The sequence below is a fragment of the Egretta garzetta genome, unplaced genomic scaffold, assembly GCF_000687185.1.
Source record: "Egretta garzetta isolate BGI_Z169 unplaced genomic scaffold, ASM68718v1 scaffold251, whole genome shotgun sequence".
NCBI classification, from domain to species: domain Eukaryota; kingdom Metazoa; phylum Chordata; class Aves; order Pelecaniformes; family Ardeidae; genus Egretta; species Egretta garzetta.
The window spans coordinates 7796354-7814653 of NW_009258952.1; the positions used below are offsets into that span (position 1 = coordinate 7796354).

General features: G+C 36.4%; 1 protein-coding gene across 13 annotated transcripts in view; it reads right to left on the reverse strand.

Annotated features, from left to right (window-relative positions):
• CSPP1 (centrosome and spindle pole associated protein 1) overlaps positions 1-18300 on the reverse strand; it is a 63587-nt gene that overhangs the window by 44601 nt on the left and 686 nt on the right. For 4 of the 13 annotated variants that reach the window (XM_035890065.1, XM_035890069.1, XM_035890067.1 and 1 more), the window contains exons 2-8: positions 14914-15017; positions 13475-13571; positions 9365-9465; positions 8657-8680; positions 6130-6210; positions 2959-3060; positions 381-829 (exon numbers count right to left, since the gene is read on the reverse strand). In XM_035890065.1, coding sequence (XP_035745958.1) covers positions 381-829; positions 2959-3060; positions 6130-6210; positions 8657-8680; positions 9365-9465; positions 13475-13571; positions 14914-15015 — 956 coding nt within the window. In that variant the 5' untranslated portion in view covers positions 15016-15017. Of the gene's footprint in view, positions 1-380; positions 830-2958; positions 3061-6129; positions 6211-8096; positions 8586-8656; positions 8681-9364; positions 9466-9629; positions 9704-13474; positions 13572-14913; positions 15018-18300 lie in introns of those variants that run through there. The other 9 variants (XM_035890073.1, XM_035890063.1, XM_035890068.1 and 6 more) reach the window with 8 other exon arrangements.

Below are 18300 nucleotides of genomic sequence, written 5' to 3' on the forward strand. Positions count from 1 at the left end.
ATACCTATTACAGACTAAGAAAATTTGGGTTCCCAGTGTAGGGGTTTGCTCTCAAATAATAAACATGTTTTCTGGCAAACTACACTTAATAAATATAAAAATAAACATAAAAACGAATCATGGGCTTCTTTTTCTGGGGTGATTTCTCTAGTATCCTTGGTTTGCCATAGTATATTAAATATTCCCTAACGTATGATGTATAGTCTTTAGATACTGTCCAATTTTTAAATATTTTTTCTAAAAGTTATTGCAAAGTTCCTTTTTAAAGTAAGTACAAAAATCACGCTTTCACATGTGAATCTTGTCTAATTTTCCATGAAAGAAAACCATGGCTGGCAACAAGCACTACAGAAATAAGGAGAAAACAGGATTAAGAATACCTTTCAGCATAAAAAACCCGGGGAGTTTTTCTGTCATAAGCGCTTTCGCATCTAAATCTAGGGTCCATTTCTTCACTTATCTCAGGATCATAGTCTATTCTGTAGTATCTTCTACCAAAATCACGATCCTCATCAAGTCTGTGATGCTTCCTAATAGGAATAACAGATTGGCTAGCAAATCCATGATGTCTTCGATTGGGAACATCCAAATCCTCATCAAGTCTTTTACTTAATAGTCGACTTCTTAATTCAACCTCATCGTCTAACCTATGATATCGGTCTTCCTCCAACCATCTCTTGTTTAGCAGCTCTTCATAACCTTCTGTAGAAGTAAAGGCATCCTTCTTGGGAGGTTCTGCACCTGTGTTACAGGGCTGTACTTCCGTATGTAGCTCTGGCTGGAGCCTCATAACAGCAACAGATTTTTTATTCCTGTCCATCTCATTCTGCTTAATAGAAAAAAAAATATTACAAGATCTGAATATAAACAAATCACATTGAGCAAAAACTTGGTTTTGTTATTTCTTCAATCCTTAAACAGGTACTGGAGAAAAGGCAGGAGGTGAGCAAGAAAATACTTCAAGGAGGGCTTAAAAGCTAGGGATTTTTTTTTTTCCCTTGAGGTAAAAAAAGCACTCTTTCTCTTACCTAATATTTTTCAGAAGAATGGCTATTAACCCTGGACGGGCCTTTTACGAACTCCAATCTGACCTTCAGATTCAGAGGCGCAAAGAATCATAGAACACTTTGAACTTTATACCTCATCAAGAGACTATGTATCTTTATTCTATCCAGATTCAGGCAAGTCTGTAATACTTCTTACCTATGCGCACAACCTTTTAACCTGGCCATTTCTTAATCTATTTCTTTGCTCCCCAGGAGATGCCACTATGAGAAAGGATAGTTTAGTGGTCAAAAAACAACCCTATGACACACTGGACCACAGTTCTAGCAGACAACATGGTCTTGGACAAATCCTGTAGTATTTCTGCACACTAATCTTTCATCTGTGGAATAAAGATAACAGTAACTCATACTTTACAATATGTAATGAAAAATAAAGATGCAAATGACACCAAACTGGGAAGAGGGTTCAATATACTAGAGGGGATGACTGCCACTCAGAAGGGTCTTAACAAACTGGAGAAACATGCTGACAAAAAGCTCATGAAGATCTACAAATGCAAATACTAAATTCTGCATTTGAGACAGAATGATGCCATGCACCGGTACAGGCTGGGAACGAACTGTCTAGAAAGCAGTTTTGCAGAAAAAGGCCAGGGCTAGTGGTAGGCAACTAGTTGAACGTGAGTCAGCAGAGCACACTTGCAGTGATGATGCCAGCCACACCCTGGACTGCATTAGCAAGAGTGTTGTCAGCAGGTCAAGGGAAGTGATCCTCCTCCTCTGCTCAGAATTTATACAGTATTCAGGTTCTGTTGTAGTGTGCCCAGTTTCCACCTCCCCCTCCCCGCCATGAATACTGACAAACTGGAGGAAGTGCAGAGGATAACGACTGAGATGGTTAAGGCACTTGAGCTTATAAAGGAGAAGCTGACAGAGCTGGGTTTGTTCAGCCTGGAAAAAGAAGGTGAAGGATGGTAAGTATGCGGGCAGGAGGAACTAGTAATTGCAGTCTCTACCTAATAGGTGGTTACAGAAATGCCAGAATCATGGTTTTCAAACAGACAACAGTCACAAGTTGCAGTGAAGGAAATTCTGACGGGATACAGAGAGAAAGAAGTTTAGAACAAGAGGCTAAAGCACTGGAACAGGCTGCCCAGAGGAACTGTGGATTCTCCATCCTTTCAAAACTCAACCAGATAAGGCCTGACCAACCTGATCTAACTGTGAAGTTAACCCGGTTCTGAGCAGGGGATTGTACTACATGACTTCCAGAGGTTCCTTGCAACTGAAGTTTATCCCGTAATTATCTAAACTGCTGGATCAAACTTTTGAGGTCACATATGTTAATCATGAGACCCATTCATTTGACTCTCACTTTAACCCTTCTGATTCTCCCCTCCATCCCACTGGGGGTGGGTGGGGAGTGAGCAAGTAGTTGCATGGTGCTTAGCTGCCTACTGCCATACAAATCAAAGGCCTCAGCTCTGTACAATTATGCATGTGTCTGGCTCACTTTCAGGAGTAAAGACATTTTTTTTTGACTCACAAATGCACAGCACCATATACTGGACAGCTGCTTGCACTTGCCTTGCTTTCTCATGAACCGGACACAGACTGAGGAAAAAGCAGCTACAAATAAAAGCTAAGGAATACTGTGTGGAGCTCAACATTTTGTCCAAAGAGACAGCTTCTTTGGCCACCACTTTCATCACCAAGAACAATCCAGGGACCTTAGGCACACAGTCCTACCAGACAGACACGACTGAAGTAGAAATCAAGAACTGTACTGTATGACTCATAACCAGGACTTGCTAAATACATTAATAAAACTGTGGCCTAACTGAACAACATTCTTTGCTTATTTTGTCTTACTTTATATGTCTTCTTGATAAAACAATTGTCAAGATCATTTATGATGTTCTTTGTATCAGCTTCAGTAAAACTGTATTACCTCTGTGTTTTTCTTCCCTAATTTCCTTAGCCTTTCATTCCATTCTTCTTTATCCCTGAGATATTGATTGTACTCCTTGTTTCTTTCAAGCCGTAGTTTCTCCTAAAACAGGCATTGAAAAGGGCATCATAATTTTGCATTTTTGAGTAGCTTTTAACTTCACAGAACTGCAGTATTAAATGAATACATGCGAGCTGTGTGTTTGCCCTCCCCCTTCTCTGTGATGTACAAATAGGACTTGAATTGCTTTGAGGTTTTTGTTCATTCTTGAACAGAGTACTTTCTCTTAATCTGAAATCTGTAAGTAGAAGTCAGCTTCTTGGGCATGAAGTCTAGTCCCCAGTAACACTATTGTGTATCAGGTTCCATCTTAAAACCAGTTAGGTTTCCTTCTGCTAAATCTATTCCAAAATTGTTGCAAAGCCTCACTCCTTTGACAATTTGAAATCATCTTCTGATTTCCAGCCTAAATGCATTTACAAATGATTTTTAAACATACAATTTTTTTTGTATGTGTTAAGGTGACCTGCCCCACTCATAATTAAAACAGGACAACAAATATATGTATAGACAAGATGTGTCAATTATAACTTGGGTTATAACTTGAACTGTCAAATTCAAACAAGCAGTTAAGCTGACTGCAAAAAGAGTCAAAAGTGCAAAGAATGCAAGGAAAATGAAGAAAAACATGATCTATCCACTTTGTTCTAGCTGCTCTTGCAAGGTGACAACATTTATAACCAGCTTGCTCAGGTCTAAAGATGTGCAGGAATTGTACGTCAATAGCCTAATATAATATGAAATACAAAAGTCTCCAGGTAAAGCAAACTCTAATTTGCATTGCTTCCTGATATTAGTACCTTATGTTTAGAGCATGGGGCATCTCTTATCCTACCTCATTCCAACCATCATATAAATGAAAAAAAGATAATTATATTACAATATTACAAATCATGTTCTTCTCCACTGCAGTATTTTCAAAAAAAAAAAAAGCAAAAGGTATTAAAAAATCTGAATGTTATATATAAATTTACCATGAACAAATTTCAAACAAAAATAATTTATACCTCTATCACCATGGAAATTCCAATTTAGTAATAGTTTTGCAAATGAGACCAATGCTCCCCAAAACTGGGGTTTTTTTTCCAAAATTTTTGTGTATAGGTTTTCTGACAGTGATGATATAAAACCTGCAGACAGCTGTGAAAGCTGCCTAAGGGATATTTTCCAAAGCTGAGAAAGTAGCATTGTCTTTAACAGGTGGCACAACACTCTGCAGCAAACTCAATATGCTGTGTGACTGCACATTTTACCTAACAGAGGAAACCAAAATGCAAATGTTAACCTTTTAGAATTCGCTGCCCAAAGGCTAACTGTTTAGCAGGGCACAGTGTGACATCTTCTGGCAGCTTTTGGGTTCTGCAATAGCAATAAATAAATGGGTAAAAGGGATATAATGCATTTGTACAGAAAATCTCAACAAATGTTGAGCTCCTATGATATAAAACCATCAATGATCAGACATGTTGCCAGTTCAGATATGTCTTTAATTTCCACAGAATTAATCAAAGATACTTTATGTTTCACTGTTTCAGCACACATACTCACAAAGGTTAACACAAAGTTCATGAGAACTTGAAGCTAACAAACTCATCACAAATGCAGGCTGCCACTGAGAAGCAGCCCTTTCCCCTTCCTGGGCACTTCATTCTTGCTGCCTCTCTTTTTTTTAACACAAGTATAATTTGGAATTTGGGGCTTTTTCATAACAGCAATTTTCACTTATTTGAGTTCTCCTCATACAGCCAAACATTATTGCCAGCACAAGAGAGGCAGAAGGCGTAAGGAAGCACAGCAAGGGCAAGACCAACACATTCCACAGCAGAAGCCTTGCGCCACATTACAGTGACAGCGTAGCCCCAAACATAGAGCAACTATGCAACTCCAAGGCAACTCAGGTGAGAGAACCAAAACAAAAAAAAACCTCCTACAAGTGCAACAGCCCAGTCCTCCTCCAGCAACACAGTTTCTCTTTCTGCCTTGCAACTCGCTGGGGTTTGACTGACCCTAACAACCAACCAGTGGTGTTGGCTGAGTCAGCAGAAAAATTTGCTAAATTACGTTTCTGCTGATTCAACTTCCTGGATCAATTTATAAGCAAACACAAGAAAGGAACTGGGAATATGAGGGCAGGAGGAGGGGTGACCCCTGTAAGACTGATTTAGGCTTTCACAGAATCATACTATGCATCAGAGGAAGAGATCAGAAGTTAAGAAAATCCACATATGCATGTTGCATCTTGATATTCTAATCTCAGTGAACCTCCAATAGCAGAGGCACTGCTACGGCTGGTATCTTTCTCCAACATATGAAAGCAAGACCGTAAACTGATAAGAAACCTAAGGAAGATCAAAGGGCCTAAATGCAGAGAGATAATGTGTACTCCTTTCACAAAACACATTAGTATCTGTACTCTCAAAGATTGGAAATTGGGAAGATTCCTATATTAACAGCAGACAATATGTGAAATACCAGATCAGCTTTTATTTAGATTCCTAGATTTATCTGTTAAAAAAAAAAAAAATCACATGAGGAAGCAAGCAGGTTAAGCGTACACAAACACATCAAAACAAATTGTGCACAGCAGAAAACAAGCTTTCTTTAGTTCTGACAGGAACTGGTAAGAATATCACTACAGAAACAACTACAAGCAAATATTTTTAGAATTATCCCCAGGCTGCAGTAAGAAGAGTAATAAATTAGAAAAGTATATATATAAGAAAAATAATGTTCTTTATTAGATCAATATTTATTGCTGACCAAAACCCAAGCACAACCACTAGAGCTTTTGAACACACCAAAGTGACCTGCAGGTGTGAATTGGAAGTAGCAAACCTCAAACTAGTATCAGTATAGAATTACTTATCTAATTATCTGAAAATTAAAAGTACAGGTAAGCTAGGATTAAAAAAATCTAAAAACAACAACAAAATTTAAAAACTTTACTTTTCTGAAAGTTATTCTAACAACCACCTCCAAAAATGTTCATTTGTAAACAGTGTAAAAAAACCCCAACCAACAAACTTAAGTAGAAATCATTTTTCCACAACAGTTTAAACATTCAGGTTCATTTTCAAGTTATACACCACTTAATTTCCTCCAGATATTTACCTTGGCAGATCTTCGCTCATCAATAGGAAGAGATAATCCCTGAGTATATGGATCTACTTCACCAGTAGTAAGATAATTTTTCTACATGAAAAAAAACCAGAAATAATTCAATATACTTTAAAATACCAAATCTTACTTGCTAAACAGTTGCTAGGAACCATATTTTCTGAAATAAAACTGATCAATTTAATGAAATAAAGACTGAAGACAACCTTCACATTTTGAAAATGTAGGATGTTCTTGGAACACACGAAAGAAGTGAAGTCAAGGAATGTGGAAAGTAAAGGGCTTTGTCAAGCTTTAAGCTTGAGTTTGAAATGTTTGGCACTTCTTCCCTGTTCTTCCCTTAATATTTCAAGGATTACATAAGTTAGTCTCTATATATTAAAAAAATGCATTTTTATTCAAAAAACCCCCACCATTACTCAATTCTCCTGTAAGCAAGTAGCATAAGCACAAGCATCTGTACAAGCATAAGAGGAATTTTCCAAGACACTACCCTACTTGAGATGAAAAATTGCTTTTTCTAACTGCAGAACATGTATGTTTACCTCTTATGTTAACAGACAGAATCCACGCTAACACTAGCACAGTCACCACTCTGCATCTCAACACTACCTGTTTTCTACACCAGCAGTTCCCAGACTTTTCAGGATAATGACCCATCACCAAATCTTGTAATTCCTTACAGACCATCAGCCACTTTCAGAACAGAACTTTCCACTGAAAACACTATGTAGCTGCTCCATATAGCTCCCTGGGCCGCAGCTTGGAAACTGGGCTGCAGAGCAAATCAAAGCATCAGCCTTTCAAATCAAACACCAATGCTGGAACAGATCCTTAGTTTCCAGGTCTAGTGGTTTCTTCATTCATCATTCATTTACTAAAAGCATCCCCAGGCCATTCTCAGTCAATCACCTATGTTATATAAACCCAATTATCTTTAAGAAAAAGATCATGTATTTGTTTGGCATGGGCTGATGAGGGAAATGGGTTAGATACACTATTTCACTAGCATTATTTTCTTCCATTATCTATGTTGTAACTCAGCTTAAAGGCTTAGAGGCATGTCAACAGGTACTGTTCCAGTACAAAACCACATCGTCATGAATCACATTTCACAATTACACATTAAAAGATTTAAGGGTTTTAATAACCATGGAAAAATTCAAGCACTGAGACAACCAAATTAATATGGAGAACAAGTTATTTTTGCTAGAAAAAGTAAATTGTAATCCTCATTATTAAGTAATTCTTCTCACACTTTGAACACATCTGTAGGTACTACCTCTGATCTTAAAAAGTTATTTGAAAAAAATCAGAAGCGGATATGGAAACTGCATTTTCTACATAAGCAAGACTAAACATGTTATTAACCAAAATATCACTATGAGAGATGCTAAAAGCTGCACTCTCTCTTTACGTGGAAAAGAAATGAGATTGTTATCCTGTCTCTTCTTCAGGCCTTAATATAGCTAACGTGTACTACGTTTAAAAAAAACCAACCCCTGTAAACCTAAATGTAAAACTGAAGTTCAATTGAGAATAAAACACTAGAAATTAATGTAAAAATTATACTGTTTGAGTACTTTGGTGAGAATTATGAAACATCAGGTTTCAACACAATATTCTAACTTTGAAAATTATCTGAAGTATCTGAAGATTAAACAAGAAGCAACAATTATGTAAGCATCACGTTAGTTAGAGGTTAAGAAGCCAGTTAATTCTGCTGTTGCTACTGTTATTCAGGAATTCTAGTGCATGCTTATGTAGTTAATTTGTATCATATGCACGTTAATCAAAGCTCCATAAAAAAACAGAAGATTGTGTTTCTATCACGTCAGCTCCCAGTCCTTTACTGAAGTTGCTTAATTTGAACAATCTGGATGGACAGTGTTAAACTTGAAAATTATATATATGACAGTATAATGATATAAATAATTAAAAATTACTGTAATAGAACAAACCTTGCAAAAATGAGCCTCTGGTATTATTTTTTCCTAACAATACTTGTATTCTTGCATTCTGGCCACTAGGTGCTGAATAACTGGCTCTGCTGCTTTCCTATGCACCACTGATGAGATTTCACAGTGATAGGGAAGAAAAAAGCCCTGACTCTGGTTCTGATGACATATTTCAGAGTTACAATTTTATTCCAACTTTATAAAGTGTGTATATCAAGAAAAAAAAATCTGAACTCATAACATCTGCGTAACTGATAAGCCTTGAAGCAAACGTCTACTAAAAGAAAAACTTTTTGTAGAGTCAGCATTAGACAGCAGCAACAGCAACTGCAAAGGAAAAGAAATCAACAAGTGTTTCTAAATCTTATTAATGGAAAAAATAAATATAAGCAATCTTTCTGCACAAAGCAAGCAATGCTGCTAATCACAACTAATCACTACAGCATGCACAAACACACAAAACACAAAGTAATGATTTTTTTAAAATTCAAAGAGCACAAAACTTTCAAACAAAGCAAAAAGCGACTAATTGAAGAAAAAAAATTATATTGCAGGCACCCTACCTTTCTTTTCGCTTGTGAAATACCCTAAAAGTCGGGGAAAAGATACTATTCAAAAAGAGTCTTTTAACAAAAAAGAATTCTTTTCTATAAGCCAATCCATTCTTTCATTTCAAGAACTGAAGACACTGATGATTAGCATTTTCAGACAACAGAAATTATTTGGTTCCTGATTTTTTTCTGTTTGACTAAGAAGGGATACAGAACATTCCCAAGGTTATGACATTTCATACATACCATTTCAATTTTAAATTTCCTGTGACATTTAATAAATCATGCAAAGCAGAGTATCAAGGTTATTTTATTTCTAAAATTGAAAAGAAGCTGTCAAATGGAGTCACACTAATTACAGGAATACTCTTACCTGAATTACAGACCATAGAATACATAAGAACATAAGGAAGTAACAGATGATAAAATTCTTAAGAAGAAACTAAGAAAGAAGTAGAGACAAATAAAGTATTCAGAATAAAATGTACTAAGTCATATGTAGTGTCGTGGCAATGAGATCTGTAGAAGCCTAAAATATATAACCCTTCCTAGCAGTGACATTTTGAAACTATTTTACTTGAGTCTTTGAAATGGGCCATCACTCATAATGAATGCCTTCTTACAAAGATCTTCCACTGATTTTATTAATTTTCCTTCAATTACAATGAGAGTGATTTTAAAAGACTCACCAAACTCAGGCAACCAGACAAGAAGCTTTACCTGAGAAAGATACCGCCTATAATCTTGTCGAAGTTCCTCTTTAAGTTTATGTTTTTTTCGTTCATATTCTTCTCCAAGAGGTAAACTCAAGCCATAGTCACCTGAAAGTTTAATGTCATTAAATGTTATTATTCTACTATTTTGTGTTAATACAAAGCACATCCTGCAAAAGCTACTTCTGGATTTTTATTAGACATCAACAATAAAAACAAAAAAAAAAGAACTATGCAATTAGTCATTACAAAACAGCTGAAATAAAAACCACCTTCTTTGTAACAGCAGTTGGGTGGAAAGCATGGAAAAATTGATTGGGTTTTGGATGTTAGTTTTCCTCTAGCCCTTGTGCTTTTTCTCCCCTCTAGAAGAAAAATGCAGCATAAACTGAATTTATTTATATAGTTTGACAAATAGTACAAAATAACCTAAGTATTGTTGTCAATGTATGTTTCAAAGGAAATCTCCTTTGACATGTTAGTTTCTAAATTACTCCAATATTTTAAGCTGTGCCTTTCACACAACAGAAAACATATTTTGCAACTAGAAAGCAACAAGTTATTTGTTTAGATGTAAAATGAGTAGCAAGGAGTAAGAGGAAAAAGAGGGATATTCACAATTTACTCTTACATCAGTCCCAATTTATTGCATGGTACTTTGTTTGACACCAGTATTGTAAATGTGTAGGGCGTTAACTGGTGTCTGTACAGTAAAAATTACATTATATAAATGCTGAAAATTGCTAACTTGAGAATCACTCTGCTACTGAAACAGATAAAAGGTTGAAAGATACTTAGTAAAAACACACTTAGCTGGCTTGGCTTGAGATAGTTTCAGCTAAGTCAGAACATATCCTCATGAGCCAAACCAGGAGTCAGCCTGCTGTTCTGTAGAACCAAAGGAACTAATACCTGATTAAATGTCATAAGCTATTTTGAAACAGCTTGCAGAGTTCAACTACTAACCAAATTCTGCATAGAGCTTCTTCTCCAATCTGCAAGTTACTTTTCTCCTAATTTTGCACATAAGGTATGAGTTCTGTTAAAAAATAATGTACCATTTCAACCCTCAAAAAGGGGTAAGTGTAAAGAGGGACAGAATACAGAAGAGGAAATGGTTTGTTTCAGCTACCTGCTCTTGCCTTTTATTTTCACATGCCATTATTATTGGATGAACTATAGGGAAACCAAGAAAAAAAATCAGAAGCAACTAACACATCAGAGTGAAGATTCATACAGTAACTTCACAGCACCCAAATTATTATTACAGAACGTGCTGGTTTTGGCTGTGATAGAGTTAATTTACTTCATAGTAGCTAGTATGGGGCTATGCTTTGGATTTGTGCTGAAAACAGATTTGATATCCCAGGGATGTTTTAGTTACGACTGAGCAGGGCTTACACAGGGTCAAGGCCTTTTCTGCATCTCACCCCACCCCACCAGCAAGTAGCCTGGGGGTGCACAAGAAGTTGGGAGGGGACACAGCCAGGACAGCTGACCCCGACTGACCAAAGCGATGTCCCCTACCACATGACATCATGCCCAGCAACAAAACTAGAGGGGAGGTTGGTGGGGGGTGCACTGCTCAGGGACTGGCTGGGCATCGGTCAGTTGGTGGTGAGCAATTGTTTTCATTTGCATCACTTGTCGTTCTTGGGCTTTATTTCTCTCTCTGTTATTTTCCTTTTCATTACAATTTTATTATTATTATATTTCCATTATTAAACTCTTTTTATCTCAAACCACAAGTTTCCTCACTTTTACCATTCCAATTCCCTCCCTGCATCCAGGTGGGGGGGGGAAGTGAGCAAGTGGCTGTGTGGGGCTGAGTTGCCAGCTGGGGTTAAACCACAACACAGCAATACCTACTTGTTCCTTTTCATTTAAGACCACCTGAATACCCCTCATGTGTAATATTTCATTATGTGTGTTTCTATACTCAGGTGTGTCCTGGTTTTGACTGGGATAGAGTTAATTTTCTTCCTACAGTGCTCTGGTTTGGATTTAGTATGAGAATAATGTTGACAACACACTGATGCTTTGGTTGTTGTTAAGTAGTGCTTACACTAGTCAAGGACTTGTGCACCTCCCAGGTGCACAAGAAGCTGGGAGGGGGTACAGCCAGGATAGCTGACCCAAACTGGCCAAAGGGGTATTCTACACCATATGAGTTCATGCTCAGTATATAAACTAGGGGAAGTTGATCAGGGGGGCAGTGATTGCTGCTCAGGAACTCACTGGGCATTGGTCAGCAGGCGGTGAGCAACTGCGCTATGCATCACTTGTTTTGCATATTCTTTTATCATTATTATTATTTTCTCTTCCTCTGCTGTTCTATGAAACTGTCTTTATCTCAATCCATGGGGTTTACTTTCCTCCCCTCTCCTCCCTTCCCCTGCCCTGATTCTCTCCCCCATCCCATGGGGGAAGGGCAGGGGCAGTGAGTGAGCAAGCAGCTGTGTGGTGCTTAGCTGCTGGCTGGAGTTAAACAATGGCAAGGTGTCAACAGTTAAGTCCCATTTATAATAATAAACACAACATGATGTGCTATTATAGCTCTCAAGAAAAAGATAAAATTGTTTTAATATTAAAATAGCTTAACTGTTATGTAGTGGTCTGTCACAGCCATAGGGATACTACCTGCTGTGTTCTATTTTCTGTATCGTATGTTTCCACAGTTAAGCAAAGAATTATCAACACCAGGACTAACCTGCCGATCATAATAGAACTGCCAAAAATGTGAGGTAGGTACTTATTCAAGTGCTGGCCTCTAGCCAAGTTTATCCATTATGACTTCTGACAGCAAGGAATATTCAATTATCATTTCAGGTATTTTTTAGTGAAGTTTTCCTGTAAAGGTTTTAGAGCAGCTTGCCTTGCTGATGGCTGGAAGTTCTACTTACACAACATCCTTCTAAAAACCATGTTTTTATTTATGCAGCTAAGATCAGTTCAGGCCCCCAGATTCACAAGCTCAGGCTCCGTTTTTTAATTTAAGACATGCACTTTTCTGGTCACAAATTCTGTTAAAAATTATAGAGGGGACATAACATTAAGTGTAGCAGAAGTATTTATTTAAAAGATATATTAAATTGGTGTTACATAAACAACAGCAAATATCCATTGACGCATCTTAGGACAGCTTTTACTCCCACTGGAAGCTGCAGAACTACAGCAAAATTACAGTAAGCACAGTATGAAAATGAATGAGGTACAAAACCAAAGTGTCTCTATATGAAAGAAAAGAGTTACCTACAGACAAGTAGGACACAGAAAAGCTCTAAAGCTGTCAAGACAAACCTGAGCTACACAAGTGTAACTAAGGAAAAACAGTAGTGCCTATAGAAAGGAGATGGTAGGACAAGTAAGGAAAGGCGGCACGTTACAGAGACAGTAAAATGGAGAAAGGAACACTATCACACATTTTCAAACAGAAATCACAAAGAACACAGAGAAAAGAAGTAGGACAACACCTATTTTTAAAGAAAAAACGGTGATTAAACCAATAGTCACAGGAAAACAAATCTAACCATTTCCCTTGGTTAAGATTTCAACCAAAACTAAGTGCTTGTTCTTTCCTTGTGTAATAAATGACTACATTATAACAAATTACAAAAGCAATACAATCACTTTACTACTCTACGTCTAAATGTTTAAAAGACACTTAGTATTTAAAAGAAAAATTAGTTTAACTGTGTATATTTTAGTCAAGTTGGACTAGGACTCTTAAGAAGCTGAAAGAAAAGGCATCCTTACTTCCCTAGCACCAAGTACGGGGAACGTATCCTTCTGCAGGAAGGAAAGGACAGATCATCTATCAAGGACTAGAAAGCAAATTTTTGGGTTTTTTGTTTGTTTGGTTTGGTTTTTTTAATCGAGCTAGCTTCACAAGAAGAAAAAGAAAGTGCTTGGCATATTTTCCTTATTCAAAAAAAAAGCATAACTAACAAAAAATTCCACACAATCCTGAAACATTTGGGAGACTGAAAAACCAGTATGCACTTGAATTATAATGACCATCAATTAAAAATCCAAAGCAGTAATTCCCTTTCAAAAATTCTCAAAGATAATTAAATGCTACTTAAATCTAGAAGACATATAAAAAAAAATACTATACCTGAAGGATAGTTCTGTTGACTATTTGGAGGTATATTTTCTTTAGCCATGGACATTAACATTTTGCTAGTCTCAGAAAGCTTCTCTGATTCCTTATTCTGAAAACAAAACAAAACACTTTGCTGCATCACAAGGTAAAAGAAATATCACATATAAGAACAACATTATCAACATAATTTTTAGCACTGGGGAATAGAGAGATTGAAAGCGATGCTGGATTAACACATTAAGCAAGTTATACATTTCACCAATACTACCAAAAAAGCAGTTCTCTACAACACAGGAATTATTAGTTGAATATTATTTCAATATATTCAATATATTTCATGTCATGAAATATGTTGACAATATATATTGTCATTTATGTCATAAACCACACATAATCCACAATTGCTTCATAGTTTACACATACCCCCTGTTATTTTATGGTGGCTGATTTGACTTACTGCACCCTACTTGAAACTATGAAAGAATTACAGGGCAAGTTTAACATGCCTGTTCCCCATAACTTTCACCATACAGCCTAGGACTTTATCAAACTATGGGCTGGAAACATTCTCCTTCTCTTGAAACTTGCTCTGAGCAGAGAAGGCAAAAATAAAGGAAGCCCAACTCACAGCTTGCTAAGAATTAACAAAACTTTCTGGAGAGAATTATTGTAACTAGGTGAAAATACTTATATTACCCATGGAAGGGGAAAGATTAATTCTCCTAATCTTCTGATGAAACAAAAAAAAAAAAAAAAAGAGTGAAAACTCAATATTATAATTGCTGTTAAAAGCTCAAGCTGTTTGGGGCTTTGTAAGGCAAGCAACTGACAAATCAAAACTCCTTTTTTTACTGAGGACTTTATTTAGTTACCATAACACTTAGCTAGCTTGAATTATTTCGATACAGTTTTTTGCCAGGTACTGGCACTATTAAACAACTTAACAGTGGTCTGCAAATCATGAAATCTTTATAGCTTTAGAATTAGGTACTAAAATTTCTAATAGGAAAATTGTGATAAGAACAGATTTTGTTTAATTGACTGGATTAAGTAATCTGCCTTTTATATTTCCTAGTTTCCATAACAGAAACTTTGAGGATATTTATACCTTCCATCCCCATCCCAACACCCATGCTCTTGAGTGGGCAGAGAGCAGATCCCTGCCAGTCAGCTTCCCTAGGGAGGGAGGAAGGAACAATGATAACCATTTGCAAGAGCTTTCCTACTTGAAAGATACAAAAGTTACTGGGTATGCCTCATGGCAAACAGGTTTTTAAAAATCTACATAAATACAGATACTAAGTAATTAAGTTAGAAATTACCTTGAATAGATAAATCTTCAATAAATACTTTAACAACAAGTACAGCTTTAAGAGCACAGTAAAAGCAAGCTTAAGTCAAGACCCTAGCAATAGAAATGTTTAAATTCAGGAAAATTATTTAATACTCACCCTCATTTCCATGTAAGGTGGATCATTTTCAAGTTCTGCCTTATCTTGTGCCAACTTGGCCTTCTGATCTTCAATAAATTTGTCTAAATCATCTGCCATCATTTCTAAGGTTAGAAAAAAAGACACAGAACATTGCCTCTACATCAGAACCTCAAAAATGTAAAGCTTAATTACTGTTGCTTAAGACAGTAGTTAAGTAATATTCAAGTTTCTCCCTCAGAACTACAAGCTTTAAGATGTTTGCTGGATCAACAAAACACCTGCCTCAGGAAACCCATCCATGGAGGAGATTACTTGATCTTTCACGAGAGAGAAAATTCAAAGATTCCAGATTATAAGAATCTATTCTTTTTTTCTAACTTGGTTAAAGTATTTTGGGGTTGTTTTTTTTAACTGCAAGTCTACCAGTGGCCCTTCACTACACACTAGCACAAGCTTATTGTTAGTGAATTATAAAATCAAAATTAGACAACAGTAAAAAAATAAACAGGATAAAGGAAACGTTAGACAAAAATGTAGAAAAAGTGCAAAATACACATATACTCTAAGATAAGGACCAAATCACACAATCAATTCTCTGCGTAACTTGCTATCACAAGAAGCCTTAAAAGTCATCAAGCTTATTCAAAACAAACAAAATTCACAAAAAAACAACACAGCAAAAGAACAACGAAAGAAACCCCATGAAACACATGCATAGTGTTTCTGGAGTTGGAGCCATTACCTCCTGTACCATTAAAATAGCAGAGGCAATAGCAGCTACAATTCTGCAATGATTGTAAGATTGTGGATATCAGGTAGCATTGGCTTGCAATCAGACAAGCCACTCATCTGTAACAAACCAGGTACTGAGGAACAGACGATTACCTTTCTTCCATTAGTTGTGCATCTTTGCCTATTTAATTGAAAGCCCTTCGGAGCAGAAATTTTAGCATTATTTGTGCAATTTATTGTATATTGCTGCTCCTAGATAGCCTCATAAAAACATTAAAGTGAATCAAATTCATGACAATGGAACTGTACAGAAGTTAAGGCACACACTTAGACTTTGAATATTCTTTGTTAGGCTAGTCTTATCAGAACTAAAAATACTGCAAAGCTGCATAACAGGTAACCATGGAAAGAATGACAAAACCAAAAAGAATGACTGCATACAAGCCTACTCATCCTAATCTCCATTCAGCATTTTCACCAACTCCGCTGGAGGAGTTTTGCAAAACCAAGCCTACAGAGAAAAAAAATCTGTATGTTGTATTCCACGCTTCAAGGAAGCATGAAACCAAGAAGAAAATTATGACCCTCAAATCCCTCTAATACTACCCACACGACTTAAGCAATAGGATTGCTTATGCAGTTTCCTAAGCCATCCCATCACATCCAGCATCTAAACCCAGATTGTTTTATTGAGGCTAATTCAGTATCTTTCTAAAGCCTACAGAGTGTATGATATAAACAATAGGCTAATGACAAAAGTATATTAGAAAACACTTTCAAGAAGAGGATCGAAGAATTAAAAAAACCCCAAACCCACTCACCTCGCAAAGACTAGCAGAAAAAGATACTACATAGGTTAACATAAAATAATGTATCCAGAGAGACTGAGATAAATGCTTACTAGAAGTAAGATGAAGGAAAAAAATGTCAAAATTCCGTCAGATAAATTCAAGTAATTGCATGCTAACTTAACATCGGCTTGATGTATGCCGTAAAATGTATTCCTTTACACTTTTTCTCTTACATTAATGCTATTTTTTTATTCATAATACAAAACTACACTATTGTTACAAAGGAGGCAGAACTAGGACAACCTATTTACAACTCCTAGTGGTAATACAGGACAATCAATTCCAAAAATAAATTCCCCCATCTGATTTGTCCTAAATCTTTAATCTCATTAGTTTTGCATACTGATAAAGGATAAAAGAGATCTAAAAGGGGGTAAGTTTCCAGGCACTGATAAATTTTATTTAGTCTATAGGTTACTTAAGAATAATGAAAAAACTCTTCTGAACAGGTGAAGCAACTTGTCATACTAAAGAATTTAAAAGCTGGTCTCATCACCTACCCAGTGCTGCACACCCACCAAGAGCAAAATTATCACGTGTAGGAGGCGGCACTGTGAGAAGCCTTCCCAAAAGCTCACCGATTGTAACATCTGCATTCCTTACCTCTGTTTACAATAATATTCATAAACTCTAGAACTGTTTCTGAATCACTGTATTGGAATGGTACCAAACCTATTCTGAGAGATGGTATAAGGAAAGGAGTGTTTGCAGTACATTTTCTAACTAGCACGAGGAACGAAATTAACATTCCAACATTCTTCACTCCTATCGTATTGCTCAAAAGAGCATGTTGCTTAGAAAACACAAGACAAAACAGTTACAGTTAAAACTACACGGGCAATTCATTTGGTGTGAAGAGATCTCACAACTCCTGGCCTCAGAGAACAACACCAGGACGACTAATACCACAGCACTGTTGATTCAGCATACCTTTGATACAGCTAAATAGCCAGGAAAAGTGGCCAAATGTCTCTTAGAAATAGCTAGACATCTTATGTCTTACATCTTTCTGCTCGAGTTAATCTTAAAATAGGCATGAGTGCACACTCTACGACATAAGTGAAAAGGATCTATTATACTGAAAGATAAAGGAAAAAAAGTGAAAAATTCTTATGTATTCTAAGCAAAGACTGACAATTTGAATGTGATGCTTATACTTCTAAGTTCAGAAAATATACCAGTGTGTAAGCAATCAATTTTATCATCTACTGTATCAAGTGAAGAGATTGTAACTAATCACAGTAAAAAAAAAAAGAAACAACACATTTCTAGCCAAAAAGAGTGCTACCGCAGTCCCCAGTTACATAGTGAACTATCTTGGAGGTGACAGCACTAAACTCACAGTGAACCGTTAACTTCAGACTGGCTTCACGCGACTGCACAAACGTACCGAGGTAAAGCTTGCCACTATAAAGCCACTTCAATTCAAAATAAAATAAACTATTTTCAGTTTAGCAATGTGTCCAAATGAATTTTGTGTGTTTCTAGGGCCTTGCAACTATTACTAGCAAAAGTAGGAGACTCAAAACTAAGCTTGGAGACATTGCTCCATGGGCACACACGTACAGAAAAATCAGAACACACTGTAAACATTTGGAAACTCAAGGATAAACCATATGTCCTCAAAATTACAAGGTGCAAACAACATATTTTTCACGGTTTTTGGAAAATAGACTATTTTATGAATACTATCTTTAAAAAATGTTTGATAGCTCGGATCTATCAGCTCTTCCATCTTTAAATCTTGGATGTATTTGCATTCCCAAAACACCGTATTATTCAAACTGACTTTATCATCTAGAGCAATGTTTACTGCGTTCCT